The sequence below is a fragment of the Anoplopoma fimbria genome, chromosome 9 (genome assembly GCF_027596085.1).
Source record: "Anoplopoma fimbria isolate UVic2021 breed Golden Eagle Sablefish chromosome 9, Afim_UVic_2022, whole genome shotgun sequence".
In the NCBI taxonomy this organism is placed as follows: Eukaryota; Metazoa; Chordata; class Actinopteri; order Perciformes; family Anoplopomatidae; genus Anoplopoma; species Anoplopoma fimbria.
Genome location: NC_072457.1, coordinates 5,638,487 through 5,663,229, shown reverse-complemented (window position 1 = coordinate 5,663,229; position 24,743 = coordinate 5,638,487). Strand labels below are relative to the sequence as shown.

At 36.2% G+C, this 24,743-nt stretch overlaps 1 protein-coding gene across 2 annotated transcripts; it reads left to right on the top strand.

Annotated features, from left to right (window-relative positions):
• The first annotated feature begins 551 nt into the window (after window positions 1–551).
• On the top strand, window positions 552–24,224 carry tpcn3 (two pore segment channel 3). 2 transcript variants are annotated; one of them, XM_054604072.1, is made up of 20 exons: window positions 552–896; window positions 3,292–3,374; window positions 4,689–4,803; window positions 5,190–5,318; window positions 7,192–7,308; window positions 7,819–7,937; window positions 9,382–9,483; window positions 10,050–10,176; window positions 12,007–12,214; window positions 16,050–16,194; window positions 16,730–16,915; window positions 17,644–17,673; window positions 19,209–19,273; window positions 19,784–19,871; window positions 20,016–20,085; window positions 20,657–20,876; window positions 21,744–21,834; window positions 22,288–22,401; window positions 22,979–23,091; window positions 23,818–24,224. In XM_054604072.1, the coding sequence occupies exons 1-20, from the start codon at window positions 807–809 to the stop codon at window positions 23,940–23,942; spliced, it is 2,337 nt and encodes a 778-aa protein (XP_054460047.1). In that variant the 5' UTR covers window positions 552–806; the 3' UTR covers window positions 23,943–24,224. The 2 variants fall into 2 exon arrangements, with proteins under 2 accessions (XP_054460047.1, XP_054460048.1); XM_054604073.1 differs by lacking the exon at window positions 17,644–17,673.
• The last annotated feature ends 519 nt before the right edge of the window (window positions 24,225–24,743 follow it).

The window sequence follows — 24,743 nt, the reverse complement described above, 5'->3', positions numbered from 1 at the left end:
GTTGAGCTGCTGCAACACCCGAATTTCCCCCATGGGGATCAATAAAGGAATATAATAATAATAATAATAATAATAATAATAATAATAATAATAATAATAATATAACACAAATATTAGTTTTAATATTTTCTTATTTTTTTGTGCTTGTGCTGTCAGTTCGTTTGCTGTCTGAATATTTATTTTTATTTTTCAAAAATAAAAAAACAAATAGAAAAACAATAAAAAAAATAGTTAAAATAGTTAAAATAGTTTTTTTCTGTCTGTAAATATAATATTTCAGTTATTGTTGGTTTTCTACTGTTTTCTTTTTTTTATTGCTTATTTATAATACTTGTTTTATTTTTTTATCTTGTCTTCTTCTACTATGTCTCTTGTGTGCACTTTACTCTATGCTGCTGTAAGCCTGCAAATTTCCCCGCTGCGGGACTAATAAAGGATTATCTTATTTTATCTTATCTTAATCTGAAATATGATCACCTTCCATATTTCCTCCGGTCAGTGAAGGCAGCACGTGAAGGTTTATTACAGACAGACCCGCTGCGGCTCTCGGAGCAGCTCAGAGAGACACAGGAGCCCGGTGGGGATCAAACCACCCCGTTAAAGAGCACCGGGGAGGAAAAACATGTGATATGGATCCTCACACATGGTGACGTCTACAACCCGAACTGAGACTCAGAAAAAAAGAAGTTTGTACTTTTGTTGTCCTGCAGAGGCTCAAACACTGCGCCTCAGACTGACAGGGTGGAAACTCTTTGAGGAGTGTTAGAATAACTTTTTATTACAGCTGTTTTTTGGGGAGAGAGACCATGACCGAGCCAGAGAAGAGAGAGGACATTCCTGATGAGTCTGCAGGAAAGGGAATCCCAAACGGAGGAAATGCTGCAAAAAGCAAAGAGGTGAGAGTGAGAGTGAGCTCACAGCTGATGCTTCTGCACAAACTAAACTTTTGTTGGTTTATTTCACATGACAGCAGTAAACTGGTGGACTTTTGCACCATAAAGCAATTAAACAGTGAATAAGACACTGCAGAGAAGCGTGCAGCCTTCAGGACATGTTTGTGATTAACTCTAGTTACAAAACCTCTGTTTTCTTCTTTTCTTTTATTCTGTTTCTTCTTTGTTGCACAAACTTTTAGAAGAGTCACATTGGGAACTAAAGATTGACAACTGGATTTATTTTTTAACTGTTTAAAAGAGACTGGATGATTAATTGTAAATTAAGTGAATGATTGTCCCTTTTTTATATATATCTCTTTAAAATATTTAAAATATATCAACTAATATATACATTCTCAGTGGCCACTTTATTAGGAACACCTTTACAGTCTATGCATCTAACCATTATTTTAATTGTCGATTAATCTGTCTATTTTTGTTATTAATTGATTCATCAACATTTGAAAAAAAAGTCAAATAAATGTATATATAAAAATATAAAAGAGTCCACAATTGACTGTTTTGTTGTTGTGTCTGTTGTTTGATGTTCAGTTCACTGTGATATATAGAGCTGATGCTTCTGCACAAACTAAACTTTTGTTGGTTTATTTCACATGACAGCAGTAAACTGGTGGACTTTTGCACCATAAAGCAATTAAACAGTGAATAAGACACTGCAGAGAAGCGTGCAGCCTTCAGGACATGTTTGTGATTAACTCTAGTTACAAAACCTCTGTTTTCTTTTATTGTTTCTTCTTTGTTGCACAAACTTTTAGAAGAGTCACATTGGGAACTAAAGATTGACAACTGGCTTTATTTTTTAACTGTTTAAAAGAGACTGGATGATTAATTGTAAATTAAGTGAATGATTGGGGTTGTACAGTGACAAATGTAAGATTATAACAACAGGTCAATAAAATCATTAAAATGTTGCATCCTTAAACACCTCAAACATGCCTTAACATCATCACAGTTGGAATTATGTGGTAAACAAACAAATGCTCAACAAACCAGAATATGTTTTATATTTTATTCTTCAAAATAGTTGAATGAGAAGGAGTGTCCAAACTTTTGACTGGTAGCTACTGTAAATACTGGCATAAAAAAATAAAAGAGACTGGATGATTAATTGTAAATTAAGTGAATGATTGGGGTTGTACAGTGACAAATGTGAGATTATAACAACAGGTCAATAAAATCATTAAAATGTTGCATCCTTAAACACCTCAAACATGCCTTAACATCATCACAGTTATATGTTTTAACACACATGTTGTATAACCTCCATGTACATGTGATTTCTTAAACACAGTTTAAAATATTATTTTTTGTTTTCGTTATGAAAGTGAATGATTGTCCCTTTTTTTTATATATATATCTCTTTAAATATATTTAAAATATATCAACTAATATATACATTCTCAGTGGCCACTTTATTAGGAACACCTTTACAGTCTCTGCATCTAACCATTATTTTAATTGTCGATTAATCTGTCTATTTTTGTTATTAATTGATTCATCAACATTTGAAAAAAAAGTCAAATAAATATATATAAAAATATAAAAGAGTCCACAATTAACTGTTTTGTTGTTGTGTCTGTTGTTTGATGTTCAGTTCACTGTGATATAAAACAGGTCAAAATTGCTGTGTTTTTATAGAAAAATGAATGAAATAATTAATCAATTCTGAAAATATTTGCCATTTTATTTTCTGTCGATCATTAATTAGTTTGGTTTCAACGATCCAACAGCTTTGACATAAGTTCTGTTTGTTGACGCTGTCATAGAGGTTTTAATTCAACTAGAAAATAAATAAGTAAATAATCATCATCATAATAAAGCGTAAAGCAATTCTGAAAATTAAGTTTTTTTTTTTATATAATATATTTTTTATATTATTTAATATATTATATTAATATATATTAATATAATATATTTTATATTAATATATATATGTTATTATAATATATTTTATATTATTAAATATATTATATCTATATATATATATATAATATAAATATATTATATATAATATAACAAAACACTTGATTTTCAGAAAATATTATTTAATATAGTATATTAATATATATATATTAATATAATATATTTTATATATATATTATTATAATATATTTTATATTATTTAATATATTATATTTATATATATATATATTAATATAAATATATTATATATAATATAACAAAACACTTGATTTTCAGAATTGCTTTATTATTATGATGATGATTATTTACTTATTTATTTTATAGTTGAATATTGTTTTATGATGTAAAAAATATTGAGGTAGTTCAGAAAATGAAAACAGCTTCATCCTTTTGATGTGTGTGTGTGTTTCAGGATTTTGACCTGGCTGCCATCTATGTGTCAGACGCTCAGTACAACAGAAACATCTACTTCGACACGTCGCCTCAGGCCGTGAGGTGAGACTTTCACATTTATAATCCTATTTCATCTCCTGCTTTTTTTTAATCAACATCATACTGAACTCCATCCATCGCAACAGAATATCCCAGAAACGTTGATGCTTAACTTTACAGTTTGATCCTCTCATTTTAAGTGTGGTAAAGTGTTTTTAGTCTTTTTCCATGTTCAGACTCAAATCAACAGGAAATGTATCTGAGATATCTTCTTCCTCTGAGCCATGGAGCTCCATTGTTGTTCCAAAACTATTAAAAACACATCAATGAACCTCACTGTTGTTTCCTTCATCACCATGAACACACACACTGTAGTTTAATTTTAATTAATCACACACACACACGGTCCTGCTGCCAAAAATATTCACTAGGGGCACCAAATGTGGATTAATCCTCCGCTGAAAAAAGTCCCCAACAAATGCACAATTTCCTCCTGTTTTGTTTGATTAAAAACTACATTGACCAGCTGTTTTTACAGAGACTTTTTTTTTAATGAAACAACATATCTCAGCAGCAGACAAGAAGAGACTCAACAAGCTTGTCAGGAAGGCCAGCAGTGTGCTGGGGTGTCCACTGGATACGGTGGAGGTGGTGGGAGACAGGAGGATGATGGCTAAGCTATCATCCCTGATGAACAACACCTCTCACCCCATGCAGGACACCCTGGCAGCTCTGTGCAGCTCCTTCAGCCACCGGCTGCTTCACCCCCGGTGTGTGAAGGAGAGGTACCGCAGGTCCTTCCTTCCTGCTGCTGTCAGGCTGCACAACCAACTTTGCTCCCAGCAGACCACATGACCACATGACAATAATAACATGACAATAAAAACCTGTGCAATACATTACACATTACACTGTGCAATAATAGTTAGAAAAGTTAAAATAGTTAAAATAGTTGTTGTTTTTTCTCTGTCTGTAAATATAATATTTCAGTTATTGTTGTTTTTTCTACTGTTTTTTTTATTGCTTATTTATAATACTTGTTTTATTTTATTTTTTGTTTTCATTTTTTATTTTTTATCTTGTCTTCTTCTATGTCTCGTGTGCACTTTACTCTACGCTGTTGTAAGCCTGCAAATTTCCCCGCTGCGGGACTAATAAAGGATTATCTTATCTTATCTTATCTTATCTTATATGTGTGTTTTTAAAGACTTACATCTGCAGTAGGAACCAATGGGGTTGGAGCTGAGAGCATCTGACAGGAAGTCATAAAGAACTAGAGAAGAATAGAGACAAAAAATAGCCATAAAAAAATTGCAGCTTTTTACTTCAATAGTGTTTTTGACTGTGTCTTTACTAACGCGGCACGTGTGTGTCCAGACTGTATATTCGCTACAATCACTGGATCCCTAAGGTGCTCCTCTTCTTCTTCATCCTGGTGGATCTGTGTCTGGCCATCTTTGAGGACCCGGCCGTCTTCCCTGTGTCTATACTGGTAAGATGGCTGCCGCTGTTCTGTTTTCATACTTCCTCTTTTTAATGTGCACTTCAATGGAAGACAAACAATCTACATTAATTCTGCAGATAGAAGAAGCTTTGTGTGTTGTTTTTTTCCCTCAATTTTGACCACCACCTATACAAGTAAACAAAAAAACACACAAAGAATTAACAGTTCATGCTGATTTCTTGTCAAAGATCATTTTTTATTTAACATAAGTATCTTACGTGGCCATAACTGTCTGATTTTTAGCGTTTCATTACAACAGACTGAGGAGGATTTAAAGTCACCATCTGCAACACAAACCAGTTTAGACCAGTACCACAGACCAGTGATTGAGACCGTTTTGTTTAACTCAGTGTTTATGCTTTTCTTTTTTCCAGTACACCATGCTGGTGGAGCTGCTCTGTCTGCTCGTCTTCACTCTTCGACTTGTTCACTATGCCAACGTGATTCCTCGAGACAAGTTCTGGAAAGATCCCAAAAACATCTGCATCATCGTCATCCTAGTGGTAGGCGGGGCTTATCTATCATCCGTCTGGTGGGAGGGGCTACTAAACTGCAAAGGGGGGAACTGAACTCAGTAAATTAGTTAATAAATTGGATGTTTATTGGCCTCTCTGTCCGCCGGTGGCCACTCACGGTACTGTAGAGAGCAGAACCAGAACCAGAACAACCAACAACAGAACAACTTAAACTGGAACAACCAAAACCTTGACAACCAGATCAACTAAAACTTCAACAACTTAAACTAGAACAACCGAAATCTGGACAATCAAAACCAGAACCACTAAAACCAGAACAATCAAAACAAAAACAACTAGAGCACCCAATACCGAAATAGAAACATCCCAAACAAGATCAACTAAAACTAGAACAACCGAAACCAGAGCAGCCAAAACCACAACAATGTAAACTGGATCAACTAAAACCAGAATAACCAATATAGAAATCTAAACATCCCAAACAAGATCAACTAAAACCAGAACACCTAATTCCAGAACAAACAAAAGGGCCTAAACCAGAACAACTTAAACTGGAACAACTAAAAACAGAATAACCAAAGCCAGAACAACGGAAACCAGATCAACTAAAACCACAACAACTTAAACTAGAACAACCAATACAGAAATCTAAACATCCCAAACCAGGTCAACTAAAACTAGAACACCTGGTTTCAGAACAACCAAAACCAGAGCAACTCAAACCAAAGCAACAAAACTAAAACAACTGAAATCCCATTAAACAAAACCAGAGCAACTGTAGAGAATAAATCTAGAGTGTTAAGACTCGGGTCAAGGTTTTGGTCCTGGTGACCGTTGGTGAGCCGTGCAGTTTGAACCCCAGATCAGTTCCTGGTTTTTGCTGTGAGCGGAGTTCCTGTCTGTAATCTGCAGAGTCAGTTTGTGCTGAGGAGACTTTCTGTCTGTTGTTGTGAAACAACCTTTAGCCGGAGATGTTGCCCCGTCAGCACCTTTTTTCTTTTAAAGCAAGAAAAGCTTCCTGGTGACTCAGTGACTGAAGCGTCCATTCATCCGTTTTCATCACAAACACCAGTAGATTCTCTAGTCTGGGAACTTTTCTTCCTGTCTTTAATAATTATTGTCAGATTATCGTCTTCTGGTTGCTGTTGTGTGGTGATGTTGGCGATGCAGGGTGTCATTTGGAGGCTGAGAGCAGCGATGTGTTGCAGGTTTCCCTCCAGCCTGCAGCCTTTTTTTTTACCTCTTCAGATCCTAAAATTTCCTTTTTCTTATCTTTGAAAGTTTGGGTTTGTTTCTTGACTTCAAGCTGCAGAAACATAAAATAAAAGTAGAAAAACTCTGGGTCTGATCAATTCACACAACCTAAAATCTGAAGATAAGATAAAATAAGATAATCCTTTATTAGTCCCACAGGGGAAATATGCAGGATTACAGCAGCAGAAAGGATAGTGCAAACAAGAGACAAAGTAAAAAAAACAAGTTCAAAACCAGTATTGTAAATATTAAAAACTTTAAAAATCCACAATAACTAAAATCTAATGTAAAGAGACAGAATATTTGTTGTATTGCACAGTGGATATGTGAATCACTTTTATTTGTATTGTTATTATTATTATTATTGTTGTTATTGTTATAGAACACCTCACATAACATGAGAGGTTGCCATTTGAATAATCAAGTTATTTTGCTCAAAACACAAATTTAAATACTTACTAACTCATGTTTGGAAACGCTTAAAACATGGGGGGGGGGTGAAATTTAAAACTGATTCCACATAAAGAAACAAAATGCAGGACAACCTTTTTAGAAATGATGAGGGAAAAAAACTGAAATGTGCCAAACTAAATTAAATGTGTATTAAACATTAAAATAAACTGTTTGACTTCTGCGTGTCGTCCAGCTCACTGTGGTGGATATGACCATCTACGTAGCGCTGGAAGCTACGAACTGTTACGCCGTCCGCTGGTCCAGAGTCCTACGCCCGCTGCTATTGGTCAACGTCACGGAGGGACGACAGGTAAGCTGTCTCACCTGTCTCACCCTTTCACTCATGTTTTCACGTAAATGAACTTATGATGGTTACTTTCATAGTTTTGTTTGAGAAAAGAGACACTTGAATCACAGTGTGTGTCTTTGTTTGTGTCTTTGTTTTCTTCCACTACAAGATATTGTGAATGTAAGAATATTAATAATTATAATAATAATAATAATAGTGTGGGTGAGTCAGATTCTACTCCAACAGCAATCATTAACCTGAGGAGGTCACTTGCATAGCTGAAAAATATAAAGGGAAAATAATAATCCTCATACCAGAAGTTAAGAAGACTTTGCCTCCAAATCGAGTTTAATAAGAGAGGAAATACATATATTTGTGTTCGGTTAAACTTCCTCCTGCTAAACGTGCAAATGTTTGACTTTCTGAGCCGACGGCGCCTGAATGCATCATTAATTTGTTGTCTGTGTGGACAAGGATGGGGCATTCATGTCCTCCTTCATAAACTCTGTTTGTTTGTTTGTTTGTGTTCAGCTCCGCAGAGCGTTCAGAAGCATCCGGAACGCTCTGCCTCAGATCTTCTACGTCTTCCTGCTCTTCATGTTTAGCCTCCTGATCTTCTCCCTCATGGCGCTCAAACTGCTGGGCAAACGGTGAGATGCCTTTTATTTTTTTAATCCGACACTTTAAATGAGCTGTGAACGCTGGTTGAGGAAGCAAGAGTCAGATTGTCTCCAGGAGGATAGAGGTTTGTTTATAAGTAATTAAAAGATGTTTTTTGCTATTTTGTTTTCCTGATTTTATTTATGAATCATTTGTTTAAAAAAAAAAAAGAAAGTAGTGGAAAATGTGACAATCTCTCGTCTCCAATCTCTCGTCCGATCAACAGTTCAAAGAGATTCAGTTTACTGAGGAAAAATAAATAAATCAAAAGCTTGAAGCAGTGAATTAGTTGCCAGGATAAAAATAACTAAAAGTTTAAGCAATTATTAAAATAGTTTAATAGCTTTAATTTATGGAAATTGATATCAATCTAGAAAAATTGCAAATTATGATTAAATAGATTTTTGTGCTAATCATGATATAAGTAAAAAAAAAAAAAGAATAATTAGAAATGTAAGCTTTGTGAAGTTTGATACTTTCTAAAAAAGTATGTTTTTGCATCTTTACTGTAGAGACATCTGTATTTTAAAGGACCAGTGTGAAATATTAGGTGCCATCTAGTGGTTGGTCAGATTGCATCCAACTGAATACCCCTCCGCTTAGCCTTCCCTTTTCAATGTTGGGGAACTATGGTGGCCTGCAAGGAAAACTGTGAAAGGCCCTCTCTAAAGCCAGTGTTTGGTTTGTCCCTTCTGGGCTACTGTAGAAACATGGCGGACTCTGTGAAGAGGATCTGCTCCCTGTGCAGAAATGAAGGGCTCATTCTAAGCTAATGAAAAACACAAACAATTTGTAGTTTCAAACGATTATACACTTATAAAATCATAGCTATTAATACTATATTCAATTTCAGTCAATAAACCCCCCTAAATCCTAAACACTATTCCTTAAGGAGAATCCTAACTCTTAAAGGGACAGTTCACCCCAAAAAACAAGGATACATATTTTCCTCTTACCTGTAGAGCTGTTTATCAATCTAGATTGTTTTGGTGTTGCCAAGTGACTGACTTCTCACCCAAAAAAATAAATAAAAGAAAAACTCAAAAGCAGTGTGTCTTTCCAGAAATCCGGTTAATCAAGATAATTCACAGACCTTGTTGTGAGCAGTGTTATGTAGGAACTGTAGTTGAAAGAAAATAGTTCCTACATGAAACTGTAGTTTATAAGCAGTTATAGTAAAGCAGGAAAAATATATTTTTTATTTTGGGGTGAACTGTCCCTTTTTAGGTAAACACATTCAATACATGGTTTCAGCTGTGGTATTTTGGATCTGCACCTTGCTGCAACACAACAATATCCCTCTGGTTTGATATATCCTTTTATTGCGACAAAGACACACAAAAGTTATTTGTGAATGTGATTTATTTATGTCAGGTTTTATAATAAAAACAACACTTTATGAGAACAGACTGATTGTGTGTGTTTTCTGTGCAGAGGTCTGAAGACCATCAATGGAGCTCCGTACTTCACCAACTACCTGGAGATCGTCTTCGATCTGTACGTCCTCGTCACCACGGCCAACAGCCCCGACATCATGTAAGACTCTTCACTGTCTCTTCATTCACCTGGTCTGAGGTCCGGTTTGATCACAGCACTGATGACTCTGGTGACCTCTGACCTCCTCTACTCCACCATCAGTTTCAGTTTCTTCCCTTTAGTTTAAGTTGTACAAAACATTTAGAGATTCTGAAGTATTTAAACATTTAAATATCTTTTATTTTTGTACTTCCTATTGAAAAGAAGGGAAGGCAAGACATTTTAAATAATATTAAATCATTTGAATTGTATTGAATTTCAATATTTTCATATTCTCTAAATTATAAGATAATTTCCATTTATTTAATTGGTGAGAACATCATGAACAATCTTCACAGCCTTATACAGCAGCCATCATTTTAAAGATTTTAGTTGATTCTTTCCTGTGAGGATGAGTTATGATGAACTTTGTACATTTCTTTTTCTAAGTCATTTTTTTCTTGTGTCCTTCAACATGTTCTTGTGTCTGCAGACAGAAGCTCACACAGAAAAGAAGGAGGAAGTGACTCTGTCAGAAACATTTATCTGTTTATCTGCATGTTTTGCCTTCTGCTTCTCGTTGGCAGGATGCCAGCGTACAACGCCAGCTTCGTCTTCGCCATCTTCTTCATCTTGTACATCCTCATCAACACCTACATCTTCATGTCCGTCTTCTTGGCCGTCGTCTACAACAACTACAAGAAATACCTGAAGGTACGATGGTCCGACATAGAGAGAGAGTTTTCTCACAGCCTAAACACAGTCTGAAACACGCCACGTAAACATTATATTTAATTAAAATGTTAAAACAATTAAAACTACTTCTGACAACTCCACTTCTACAGCCGCTTTTGAGAAAAAAAGATAAACATTTTGACAGACTTTCCCTGAGATACAGAAAGTCGAAGAAGAAGAAGAAGAGGGTCCTCATTTTTCCTCTCATTAATTGAAACATGAAATAAAACCTTTAAAGCAGAACATAAATCCCACATCTAATCTCTCAGTCACACACGCTCAAAGTATCTTGTGAGACTCTTAGAAGCTCTCTGCATGTTTAAGTTTCCATATTTTTTCTTTGAGATCTGTGACAGCAGTCATTCTCAGCAGTTTGACAGCTGTATTATTCCACGGTATGTTTCTGCAGTGAACGCATCGTTTTCACTCGTCATGAATTTATTTCCTCCTCTGCAGCAAAAACTGCAGATTAAACTGGACTGCATAATCATTTTAGTGCTCACTGACTACAACAGACTTACTGTGAATGGACTTGAAGACTCCGTAGCCTAGCAACAGTTGGTAACTTTTATAAAAAATAAAATGTTATCACATTTGCTCAAACTGTCTATATAATAATCATCTTTGAAACAATCATGTTCCTATTTCTCACCTTAAATGTTTTTAGAGAAGATAAGAAAGGGTGTGACCCGACCGCCATGTTGAAAGAAAAGCACTGCCCAACGGCCGGAGCAAAAAAAAACATCTTTCTTCTTTTAACTTCTTCATTTTATAACTAAATGCAGCTGAAAACATTTGAGGCTAGAAAAAGGCAATGCAGTGACAGAATATATTTTTATATTTGATCAAAGTTGCCTAGTTTGAACAAAGGTAAGAGCTCCATGAATAGTGATTTTCAGCTGCGTCAGAGAATCCTCGGCTCTGATTGGTTGTTGTTACTACGGGCGTGGTAGAATCTTACAAATGCCATCAGGAACATTAAAAGGAGGCAGAGGAATCAGACTTTTTTTTTTTTTTTTTTACAGATTATCTGTCTCATCTGGATAGAGTGGAATAATATGACAAAAAGTATTTTTTTCCCAAAATAACAACTGCAGCTTTAAGGCTTCAAACATCCCAGAATGCAACACTGTGTTGGAGCCAGTGTTACAGCGGTACTCTCGCTATTCAAACATTTTATTTTGTGGAAACATAATTGTCTCGTCTTTAAATATAAGACGACCTCAACTTTTTAGAAACTTAATTTCCAGAAGAAGTTTTATAATCAGGTCATTACGAGATGTTGTCCCGCTAAAAGACCTATAAGTCACGTTTATATTATACTTCGGTGGTCAAAAACACAACAAATATCTAGAAAAGGTGTTGACATTTGACATTGACATTTATTATCAACAAAAGATGTTGTTGGATTTTTACATTTTGTTAATAAATCTTTGACTCTTTCGTGTTTTTAGTTTATGGTAAAATTCAGTTGTTTGATTTTTTTTTTTATAATAATCAAAGAAACTTTAAAAAACTTAAAAAGTCATAATAGAAAAAAAATAATAATATATAAATAAACTTCTTTTTTTTTTAAGTTTTGATTTTGTTTACTTTTGGGAGAACACTGCCATAAACATCAACACAAACAAACGTAAGGACGTAGAGTTTTTAATGACTTTGACTGAAAAATTCCTGTCTGGACACGTTTTTAGAATCAACAGTATATAATGTTTTAACTCTAGTTGAGCAAAAAGGAGAGTATGTGTCTTTAAAAGCACTGGACCTCAGCTTTTAGAATAAAAAACCTGTTCTATTGCTCAACCCCAGGAGGAGGTACGGCAGCTGGTGAGGACCAAAAGGCACAAGATGGTGCGAGCGTTTGCCGTGCTGCAGGAGCAGAGGGCGGAGGGCGGGCAGCCGATGGTGACCCAGGCCAGCTGGAACCAAATCGTCAAACTTGTCCAGCCCGACATCAGCAACGCCCACAGAGAGCTGCTGTGGAGCGTCTCCGACGACACCAACCAGGGCTGCATTGGTGGGTCTCGCACACATACACACACTCACACACACAATATATACAGTACCAGTCAAAAGTTTGGACACACCTTCTCATTCAACTACTTTGAAGAATCTAAAATATAAAACATATTCTGGTTTGTTGAGCATTTGTTTGTTGACCACATAATTCCATATGTGTTCCTTCATAGTTTGGATGTCTTCAATATTAATCTACAATGTAGAAAAAATAAAAATAAAGAAAAACCATTGAATGAGAAGGTGTGTCCAAACTTTTGACTGGTACTGTACCAATGTAGACACTGAAGACATACAAGTACCCATACAAAGCTCTTAATGGGTGGGACTGAGATTATCAGTGTTTAAACTTATCATCATGTCTTTCACAGAGTTCATTAAAGTGAAACCTTTTTGAGATGAAGAGTGAAGAGAGAGATAATAAATACATAACAGGCAGAAAAATACACAAATCTCACCATGCTGCAGTCTTAATGTTAATCAGATACGTTGAATTCAGACTGAAAATGGAGCTGAAATTGTTGTTTCCTTTTTGGATGCTGTGATAATTCTGTTGCAGGGCGTAGTTGTTGTTTAGCTGTGTGATTGGCCTAATTGTTTACGACATTACACACGTGTGTGTGTGTGTGTGTGTGTGTGTGTGTGTGTGTGTGTGTGTGTGTGTGTGTGTGTGTGTGTGTGTGTGTGTGTGTGTGTGTGTGTGTGTGTGTGTGTGTGTGTGTGTGTGTGTGTGTGTGTGTGTGTGTGTGTAGTCCAGTTCATTTCCTTTTGGTTTGCCTCCATGAAATTGTGTGTATTGAGTGAGTAAGACTTCAGGAGCAAAACCATAGGCTTCAAAACAGCAAAATCAACAAAGAAGTGGACGTAGTCGTTGTGACTACGTCCACTTCTTTGTTGACTTTGCTCTTTTGAAGCCTCGAGTTCGGCATTTTGGCCGTCGCCATCTTGACTTTTTGCAACCAGTGACCATATTTGGACTGAAGAGGAGTGACGTAGAGAAGCTGAAAACTGTTCTGCTAGAGACCTGTCAATCATAGTGAGCCCGCCCTAAGCATACTCTGCTTTATGGTCTATTTTACTGTAAATGGACCATAATTTAGTAAATGAACATCATGTTGTATTGAAGAAGACTTGAAACTAGAGATTGAGACCATAAACTCATGTTCACAATGTTTACTGAGGTAATAAATCAAATGAGAAGTAGAGTCATTTTATCATGGACTTCCATACACCCAGAGGAGTCGCCCCCTGCTGGTCAGCAGAGATAATGCAAGTTCAAGACACTTCCCCATTGGCTTCCATCCGTACTTTTTGGATAGATAGAAAGAAAGATGGAGCATCCTAGAAGGACATTTTATTGTAACCGCAGCTTGGCACACAAAAAAAAGAAAAAAGGCGAAACATGTACAATGCTAATCAAATTATGAACAAACAAAATACATTATTATCATAAATTACTTAAAATTGTATTTTAAAAGTAGGAGAATTTTTGTAAGTTGTGCAAAAGTGAGAAGCGAGGGTGATTTCCTCACAGACTTCCATACACCCAGAGGAGTTTAAGACACTTCCCCATTGGCTTCACTCTTAAGAACCAAAGGTTGCAGAGTCACTATCTGCACACTCATCCTCCTCACGGAGGAAGTCAAACTCTGCTTCATCATCTAGGTGTAGCTGTGTTCTGAGAACAAACTGAGCAGAAGAGCAGATATCATACAAACCAGCTGGACAAAACATAGTTAGTTCCACATTATAACGCCGTCACAGACCGATTCACTCAATCACACGCTCTAGAATAGAGGTTAGAGGGACACGTTTGCTGTTCAGCTGCACCTAATGTGTGAGTCAAATGACTTTGACAAGCGTGTGGGTTCAACTAATACATTTGCTCAAGTACTTTTTGCTACTTTATGCTTCTCCTTCTCTACATTCCAGAGGGAAATATTGTACTTTTTGGATAGATAGATAGAAAGATGGAGCATCCTAGAAAGACATTTAACAGTAACAGCAGCTTAGCACACACCAAAAAAGAAAAAGGCTAAATTTGTACAATACTAATCAAATAATGAACAAACAAAATGCATCCTTATCATAACTTACTTAAAAGCGTATCTTAAAAGTAGGAGGATTTTTGTAAGTTGTGCAAAATTGAAAGCTAATTGTCCTGTAAAGTTGGAGTGCAGTTACTGATCAAGTAATGTTGGTTTAATAATTATTCTGTGTAACGTTTATTTACCAATGTTAACGTCTACATGGTGTTTCAAAGCCAAGGATGGTGGTGGAGAAATCATTCATTATTTGTTGGTCTAAAACCAGAAACAATTGAATATATTAATTCTAAAAATACTGCGAACAGCCTTTGAAAGACTCCTCTTGTGTACGTTTTGAAATGCAATAAAATTTGCTCTGCAGCTCCTGAAATGGTGCATTAACCTTTTACACACACACACACACACACACACACACACACACACACACACACACACACACACACACACACGCACAGGCTTGAGACAGACCAGGTGGTTTTTTTTTCACCCGCAATTCACACATATGACATGACATTTATCTAACATCCACTGTTTGTGTAGATAAGAATGTCAGAATGTGTCAGAATGTGGTCCTGACAGTGACAATGCTTGATGAACAACAACATCAACCCAACAAAAGTATATGGAACTAGGCCCTTCACCTAAAAACTAAATGACCCAAACCACAACAAATACATTTCTATCACCTTAATGTCAATCATCTGCATGATCCCTATTTATGTTACACATTACAATAGAGTCATAGAAAGCCTGAAAGGGGAATCCAACTGCACTAACACCCCTCTACTAATTACTACATGGTATCTCCCGGAACTTTAAATTGGTGTTCAGGTACCTCGGGGACTCATTTAGCCCGAACACCCAGGAGAGGAGACACAACAGAAGTAGATGACTTGACAGAAACTTTATATTTGTCTTACGACATAATCAAGTAAAATTAACACTATTGACACCTCAATCATCGGTTTGACCAAAGTTAAACCACAATGAGCACATTGTGTTGAGAAAAAACCCAACTACCCAAAGTATTGTACGTTTGTCTTTACAGGCCAAGTGTTCTAATAAATCTAGCTGAGGCAGCAACAACATCCGCCAGAAACAAATCATTAATACATTATAATAAAAGTGTGTGTCTTATTACTTTAAGCAATCCTGTATACAAAGTGCTACAAATCCTAGTAATGGAGAGGTCTTCATAACATAGCATATCAATATAAAATTATGCTTTCACCTGCTAATTTATTATAATAATGTCTTATGTCTGTTTTAACTACATAGGGTTTTTGCTGCCCTATGTAGTGCCCTCTAAGGCAGTGTCCCACGGTCTGTCAGGCATTAACCAGGGCCACAAAATCTTCCCTTGTAAAAATGATGTCAAACAAGATTAAAAACATGTAAGTCAGGACCTGAAACAATTAAAGTGAGGCGGACATGTTGGTGCCCGGTGGTAATTATTCTCAGATTTTATTACTCGGCTGTTTGAGGGAAACTTCCAACCGGTAAACTATTAAATCTCCGACTTTACGAGATGAAAAGGAGCACCTGAACACACCATAAAACCATGGCACGTGTCAGTCAAGTTTACAGTTTCATCTCGTTAAGTGTTTTTAGGTGAATACTTGTTTCCTGATTATATGTCTCACATCCTGGTACTCCAATAGAGACCAGGAAACTGCGGCATCATGTAAACACCTGATCCAGATTTTCTTTGGTGCAGAGTGGAGTGAGATACTTTTACGATATTTAAATGGTGTTTGTTATTCTGTTTTTCTTTCCGTTGATTAACAGGTAAGTTGGCGTTCGTTCAGCTGGCCGACCTCCTGAACATCGAGGTGATCACGATCAAGTCAAGACCACACCCACTCGAGAGTTTGTGCCCCGCCTTCTACCGGTCGGCCCCCAGCCGCCTCCTCTGCCGAATGGTCCAACACCGGTGAGACAGACAGCCTTTATCTGTAGAGTTGGTTCATGAGAGTCCCAGTGTGTGTGTGTGTGTGTGTGTGTGACCCACTGGCTAGCTAAATTGCGCAAGACTAGTGTCCAACCTCCGTATCCCCCTCAGGTAAACACTGTAAGCCTCATTTGCACTTAGCTGTTGCCATGTTGAGAGCCGTGTCCCTCAACCATAGATATGGCCTTAATTAAATTCTATAAATTATTGAAGAAGACTTGAAACTAAAGATTGAGACCATAAACTCATGTTTACAATGTTTACTGAGGGAATAAATCAAGTGAGAAGTAGAGTCATTTCTCATAGAATTCTATACAATCTCAATTAATTTTGCATCCGGAGGAGATGCCCCCTGCTGGTTGTTGGGGAGACTGCCGTTGTAAAACACTCTTCATCGGCTTCACGCTGCAGAACCGAAGGCTGCAGAACCGCATCATAAAGGTGGTGACAACTGTGTGTGATGTGTGTGTGTGTGTGTGTGTGTGTATCTGTGTGTCTGTGTGTGTGTCTCTTTCAGGGCCTTTTTGATCGCATACGACCTGATAATCCTGGTGAACGCCGTATTCATCGGTCTGGACGAGGCGAATCCATTGATCGCTAACTCCGAGTGGGTTTTCCTGGGTCTCTACCTGCTGGAGATCCTGCTGAAGCTCTACGTGTTCGAGCCCCGAGCGTTCTTCTCCAGGCACAGCTTCTGGAACTGGTGAGGACGAGCTGACGTATAACACCTTCACCTCACGTCACCTCCACTGTCGAATTGGTCTGGTAGAAATTCACACAATGTTTGTCCCAAATGAGCAAAGGATTCTGGGTAACGCTGCAGTTTATCCACATGCAGCTGGAGATATAGTTCAACAAGTTATTATGATGAAGAAATTAAGAGGTTTGGTCTAATTGGTCTCAGATATCATGTGACACCTGAAAAGTGTCAAGTCTAGAAATACTGGAATACACCCCAAATTCTTGAATTCTTGTCCGATGGAAAGAACTCGTACCATTTTTTTTTTCTTCACTTCCTACAAAACTGATCTTAACTTCAAATTTCCAGATGGAGTGATTTTATTTTACATCATGATTCATTCATTTATAGAGCTGTTATAAACTAATGTTGCACATACTAATGTACCGAGTGGTTAATATCTCCGGATGAACTGCATTGATATTTATGAAATAATTATCTCCATGATCTTGGCTAAACTTAAAGAAAGTTTAGTACAAAATAACAATATTTTGTATTTAAATAGTTGTTTGAAGCTGCTCGTGTTTGAAGCTCAATAAGTGTTTTATTATATATATATATATATATATATATATATATATACTGTTTATATACATGTTTATATACATGAGAGGAAACACCTGCTGATAAAACTCACTTGAAAAACTTTTTTCAAATCTTAACTCAATGAGTGTCACGTCCATTTCACACAGTTTATCTCCAACCCAGATTATAAGCACAAGGTATGTAACACATGTTCCAGTTTTATTATCTGCTGCTTCTTCAGTGGTTCGCCTGTAAGCGCTTGGACCAGCTCACTGATGCTTGAGGCGGCAATTTATTGAGTATATTGAGTATTTTTGTGCCATTATGGAGTAAATGCTATTTTTTTGTGGAGCTGTTTTAGGGCCAAAAGTCTGGAGAGGTCTGGAGAGGTCACCGGCTGGACGTCAACCTTCCGCTCACCGTTTGGGTTTCTCATTAACACTTTTAGATTTTTCTCTCAGGCTTTTTTTTTTTTTTTTTACAAACAGTGGCCACTTTATTAGGTTCACCTGTAGAATCTAAGGTAATGCAGCAGCTCTGCTATAACATCTGCCTTTTTTTTACAAAGTTTATACTGTTCAGTTCTTGTTGACAATGTTAGAAACTTCAAAAAAAAAGAGTGAGGACACAGTTAAATATGGTGTTATACTGGACTACAATATATTGAGAGGTGTTTCTAATCCTGTGTCCTCCTCATTATTTCCAACTATATATATTTAAACAGCCATTTTGAATTTTGAAGATCTGGAATCAACATCCTCAAAAAAACACCATATCCAATATTGCACAAATCAGCCAAGCAGTTGCTGAAATATTCTCCATATATGTGATTATGCATATTAATGGCAAGTATCCAAATTGTCCAACATATGCAACATTTCTGGGTCCACAAAAGGGCTCTATGTGATAGCAAATATACAAACATACTACATACATGGGGCTCAGAATCCTAAAAATATCTCCAGCATCCCTAACTATGATTGAATTGTCACTTCTATAACCAAGTCAACACAAACTGAATATGATAAGCTCCATAACTTTATGGCAGAACATCTGTATTGCATTAAACTGTGCAGGTGTTCCTAATAAAGTGACCACCAAGTGTGCTAAATTCTTAGCCAACTGAAACTCTTTTGCTGCAGCTGTTGAAGTTGTTTTCTTTCTATTTCAGTGGCATTGTTGCGCCCCCTGCTGGTGAGCAGTGCAGCTGCAGTGACTTCAGACGGATATATGTTTGTATGTTTCATGGATGTATAATAAGAACTGGGTATCGAACTCAAAGATGGTACTTTCTTCAGTTGAATGAAAATTGCTCACTGAGCTCACGAGCCAAAAAACATATTACACATATAAAACCTCCATGGGTTAAACATTTGTAAATCAGAGTAATAACTGAGCTTTTTTGCAGTTGGAGACGTCCTGTCAACAGTGTTACAGACGTGTTTTTTATAATTGAGGTCTATGGGGGAAATTATTTGTTTGCAGTACCGCTAGTGACCACTGGGACAAACTGGCAGATTGAGTGTCGAAGCCTACAGATCTTTTAATACATCCATGAAATGTGACATCATGTGACATCAACTGTCATCATTTGAACACAAACATGATAAAAAGCCATCCGCTTCATTTAAAGCTAATGCCCGGTTTTGCTTTCAGCTTCATCACCGTTGAGGAAAAGTATTTACGCTCAACTTTAAATGTTTGTATTCTAATTTTTTTTGTGTGTTTTCAGGTTCGACACCATCATCGTCATCTCCGCTCTCATCGCCACAATCGTCAACTCCGCCATGACATCATGTAAGTTTTACTTCTGTTTAAACTTAGCGGTACCGCTACAAATCATTTTCCCCATAGACCTCGATTAAATGTAGTGCTGAAACATTAGCCGAGTAATGGATCGATAGTAAATTAGGAGACACATTTATGAATTAATAATTTGAGTCATATATCAAACCACCGTCAATGGTCTGGTGTCAGTTTCTCTAATGTATGAGATTTGCTACTTCAAAAAACTTGGATCCCACTGGCCGATTTTAAACTTAAGTCAAAACGTTTGTGATAGTCTTTGATGCCGTTTGTATAGTTATAGTTACAGTTATGGCACAATGAACAAAGTTATAGATGAATTTGACTGATATTAATATACTCTGTATGTTCAGAGTAAAAACTAAACAGACGTTTAAAGAGCGCTTTAGTAATTTCAATATTTAAAGTTTGGTGAAAAATGATTTAAAGTTAAACCTGAACTAATCCTCGTTAGTTAAACCCAGCATGTCTTTCTGAGTAATCGTGTCCGACCTGTTGTAGCGGGAAATTACACCAGCCGACAGATCCTGGACATCGTCTTCATCCTGCGAGTCCTCAGACTGATCCGCGTGGTGGACAGCATTAAAAGGTTTGATCTTTAAAAGCACATTTTGGGATGGACTCGGATTAGATGAACGAGATACGTATGTTGTTTACTTTGCCTTACTTTTAGACAGCAGGAACACTTTGTTTTGTAACATCACTCTCTCATCTGGACTTTATTCCCTGTTAGATTTCGTGCAATCATCAACACCCTGATCAGGATTGGACCAGCGATCCTCACATTTGGACAGCTGATCATTGTAAGTTACTGATAGTAGATGGCCAGTTGTAATTAATTATCAAGCATCTAAAAGTGATATCGTTTCCCCCAAAATGCCTAAAAAAAATGCCTAAAAGTAGTTTGTGTTTATTTACGCATTACTTAGACACAGCAGTGCTTTTGAGCTAAATGTCACAATGGCAAATGCTGATGTTTAACAGGTGTACCGTTTACCATGTTCAGTTTAGCGTGCTAACATTAGCTAATTATCAGTGAAGCTGAGGCTGAGATAAGAATTTCATTAATTCTGCATGTATTTGGTCATTAAGCAGCGTATGGAACCCATTAAAATGTTGACCTGATGATGGCGCTCGATGAAAAGTCAGAGGATCACCACATTTTGTACAATTCATCCTGAGGAGAACATTAATGCATGAACCAAAGTTCATCACAGTGTATCCAAAGATATTTCAGTCTGTTCCAAAGTTATTGACAGACGGACATTAAGATCCCAAGATACTCGTCGCTAACGTGGCTAAAAGCTCGAGTTAGCATCCTGGTGGTGAATCTGGCTCTGACCCCAACATCCTCCTCCTCCTCCTCCTCCTCAGGTGGTGTACTACATCTTTGCCATGGTCGGGATGGAGCTGTTCAAGGGGAAAGTGAAGTTTTACGAAGAGGACTCCAGCGACCCGGAGAAGGCGTACTGTGGAAACCCGCTGCTGAAAGGAACGGACTTCGCACAACTCAACTATTGCAAGAACAACTTCAACAACGTGGTGTCGTCCTACATCCTGCTGGTGGAGCTCACCGTGGTCAACCAGTGGCACGATATCCTTCACACGGAGCGTAAAACTACTGGTAGCTTAGTGTGCTTAGATAGAAGCAATAATACAATATCCCAAAAAACTTTATTGAAATCTATCAAAAGATCAGTTTCAGATCTAAAAATGAAAAGTCAAATCAAGTTAAAGAATTGGATTGGTAAAACTCAGATTAATGTAAATGATTTCACATCACAATAAGGTTTAAAAGTTGCTTGTTAAATGCTAATTTATGCCTAATTAATGCTAATTATCACATATTTTCTTAGCCTTTTAATAGAAGCAAAAACAATCTTAAGATAACATTATTTACAATGTAAATATGACTAGTTTTCATCCATAAAGTTAGTAGTGTAGAAGTACTCAGATCAGCTACTTGATTGAAAATATCAATACCACAGTTTAGAAATACTATACATTCAAAATTCATTCAAAAATGTGCTACAGTAAAAATATTCAAGATAGTGATAATACCCTAAGTAAAAATACTCATGCTATTCTGAAAAGGGCCATTCTGCATAATATTATACGTATGAATTATAATTATTGATACATTAATGTGCTCATCACTTTAATGTTGCAGTTCGTAAAGGTGGGGCTCATTTAAATAAATCATAATACGAATTTTAACTGCTAGGTAGCTTGTTAAACTATTTTTATCTTAATAAAACATAATTATTTATTTATTGATAAAATTACGTATTATGAATCTGACTCTGCAAAGTAACTAAAGTTTAAAATAAATGTAGTAAAATGTACAGTATTGTCTTATGAGATGAAGTGGTGTAAATGGTTCTCACAGATGTTTAAGAATAATCTCTTTACTCGGATTGATTTAAATGTTAAACTCTGTGATTCCTTAACGGGAACCCACTGCTCAGCAGCGGCTTCGCCACCGTCACCCACGTGTCAGCCAAGCTCTTCTTCATCCTCTTCCACATCATGGTGGTCATCGTCATCATCAAGTAAGACTAAACGACAAGAAGTTTGTTGTTGTCTGGTCCACAATTTGTGTCAAAAAATGGCATTCATTCTCAGAGTAATAAATCAGTCAAATCAGACAACACATACATGATGCATACATTTTTAGATTCAGCTTGATTTGCAAATTCCAGGGACATCATTATCTATGATGTTTATCAGCAAGAGGTTTCCATAAATTCATTTATAAATCATAGAATAAAGACAGTCCTTACAACTGCAGAACTTGCCTGAGAATCATCATATTTTAAAGTGGTATACATTATCAAAGTTATCCAGTCACAGTTGTCAGTAAATCCATGGGTACACTGCAACCAGGACCTGCTATTAGCTAATTCAGCATACCTTTAATCCTTGCAATTTGCAGAAAGTGTAAACAAAATATTGTGTAACAAAAAACAAACTGGGCCCATGATGCATCACTTCTTGATTTTCAGTATCTTCGTGGCGTTCGTCCTCGAGGCGTTCTTCGTGGAGTATTCGGTGGATAAGAGCGACCTGCAGACGTCCCTGGAGAGGAAGATTGAGGAGCTGGAGCTGGCTGTGGCACAGTACGTTACCATGACAACTAGGACCTGTCACTCATCACTATATGAAGAGATCAGCAGCAGAATGGATGACGGATTCTTTTTAGCGAATGCATATAAAGGACCGTACAGCTTCTTGAGGATTTCCAACGTGTTCTAAAACACACCTTCTTTACCTCACTGCAGAGTATCAGACTCTCAAAAATATGAAATCCTAAACATCGACTGTGATGGATAAAGTATATTTCTTTTAGGAAATTTGGGAAGATTTGAAAAGATTATGGAAATACAACAGATTAACTGGCTAATAAAATCACTGGTACGGTCCTTTTAATGCATTTTGTTTGTTTAGAGTCCAAATAACTTTTATAGTCTGACATATACATCAAATTTTACATTTAAAGAAATGGTTCCCAACGTTTTTAGCTTACAACCCCTTGTTACAGGATTGTTTGAGTCATATATTTTTTATTTTTAAAGGTGAAATGGTTCAATAATCCACAAGGACAAAGCAACGATGAGATAAAAAAAAAATTAAACAAAGTTTGGTTATTGTAAATATGTTTTCATCCCTTTTTTTCCGTTTTGTTTTGTGCACCAGGGAGAAGTTGGAGGACAACTTGGTGAACGCCATGGAAACCATCGACAACGACCTGGGAAACGGACAAACATCAAACAACAAACCAGGCCTGATGTTTAAAATCGCTTCAAAACGTAAGAAACAGTCAAACCTGCAGGCAGCAATTAACACAGAGTACGAGTGCAGAAAACACATTAAGATCTTTAAGGACAAGAGAAGGTTCATAGAAAATAGATGCTTTTATTTTGAAAGGACAGACTCCGTAGAATCAAAAGGACAAAAGACATTTTAAAGATAAAAACACTAAATAAAACACCTTCCTTTGAATTCCTTCATTTTGCTCACCAAACGTGTTCAATGTGTTTGCCCTCTCACCTGACTTTAATTATTTGTTTTTTAACTTGGTATGAACGCTGTAAATAACAGTTTTGTTACCTTTTAAACTGCTTCTGCCAAGAAATCAACAACATCCTGTAGAACCTTTCAGCTAAATGCTCATTGAGTTGCCTTTTGAAATCAAAAATCTTTGTTAGTCCAGTTTTAACAAATATATATCTTTTCACCTGCAGATCACAGAAACCCTTTTATGAAACTATAAACAATAAAATCCTACAATGGGAAAACAAGAACATATGTGTCACAAAAACACCGCAATTTTCCAAATAACCAATAAAAAAAAAAAAGATATCACATTTTAAAATTTGCTGTTTACTTTAATAAATTAAAATACCTTTAATGTCTTTTGGGATTTCTAAATTTGTGTTGGAATAGAGACAGATATGAAATGTGCTCTGCTCTTTATTTATTGATCACAGTATTGATTATCCATATTGATTATATAACTGGTTGTTTCCTGTCAGGATATCGGACGGTGGACGCTCTGCTGCAGCGGATGTTCGAGGCCGACCTCGACCCCGAAGACTTCGCTGAGAACGAAGACGAGGCCAACGGGAACTTTGTAAACCCAACGTTCAGCGCTGCGTAGACATTAATGTACAAATATATATATATATATTATATATGAAGGGAACCGGGTTTCTATCATTTATTTACAGTTTTATACTAAATATCAAATCTTTTGTTCATCCAGTGTTTATATTTTTATATATCTTTCCTGTATCTCTGTGTAGAACCACATAAAGAGTATTTACACTGTTTTTGTTTTATTTATTTCTGACCTCTTTGTGGCAGAAACACACAAAAAATAGCTAAACAAGTCTGTTTTATTTATAGAACAGAAGTTTCACAGATGCAGCAGAATGGAAAATATCAGATATAATACATTGTGAAATAAAAAAAAATATATAAACTGTTGAAAAAAATATGATTCTCACTTTGTATATTTTAGTTAACATTTAGGCTTTAATACTTTAGTTAGTGCTTCTGCACTTTTTAAATGTTATTAGTAAGGAGAATCAAAGGGCACACTGGAAATATGTGTAAATTTGAACTATTGTCATTAATATTGTATTAATAGGGGACAAAATAATCTGCCAAAAAAGGTTTTAATTGACTAATTAACTATTACTTTCATTGAATTTCAGTGATATGTTTCCAACCCTTTGGGATCATGATTCTATTGTTAACAGGGTAATCTGTAAAAATGTAATTAAAGCATAAAGATCTAAATTAAACTTTAAAAGTAAAATAAAAAAGTGTATTCAGGAAGTAGGAGTCCTCAATAGACCATGTGATCAAATTAAATTAAAATTCATATAATTTGTTATTGAGAAGTTAGACACAAATAATATAATATAATGGGTATTGTATTTAAATGCATAATTAA

What these genes read in the sequence shown, in the direction of transcription:
- tpcn3 (XM_054604072.1), top strand. Translation starts at nt 807, where the DNA reads ATGACCGAGCCAGAGAAGAGAGAGGACATTCCTGATGAGTCTGCAGGA. An exon ending in GCATCATCGTCATCCTAGTG is followed by an intron (nt 5,319 to 7,191) that starts GTAGGCGGGGCT and finishes CGTGTCGTCCAG; the next exon opens with CTCACTGTGGTGGATATGAC. An exon ending in TGCCGAATGGTCCAACACCG is followed by an intron (nt 16,195 to 16,729) that starts GTGAGACAGACA and finishes TGTCTCTTTCAG; the next exon opens with GGCCTTTTTGATCGCATACG.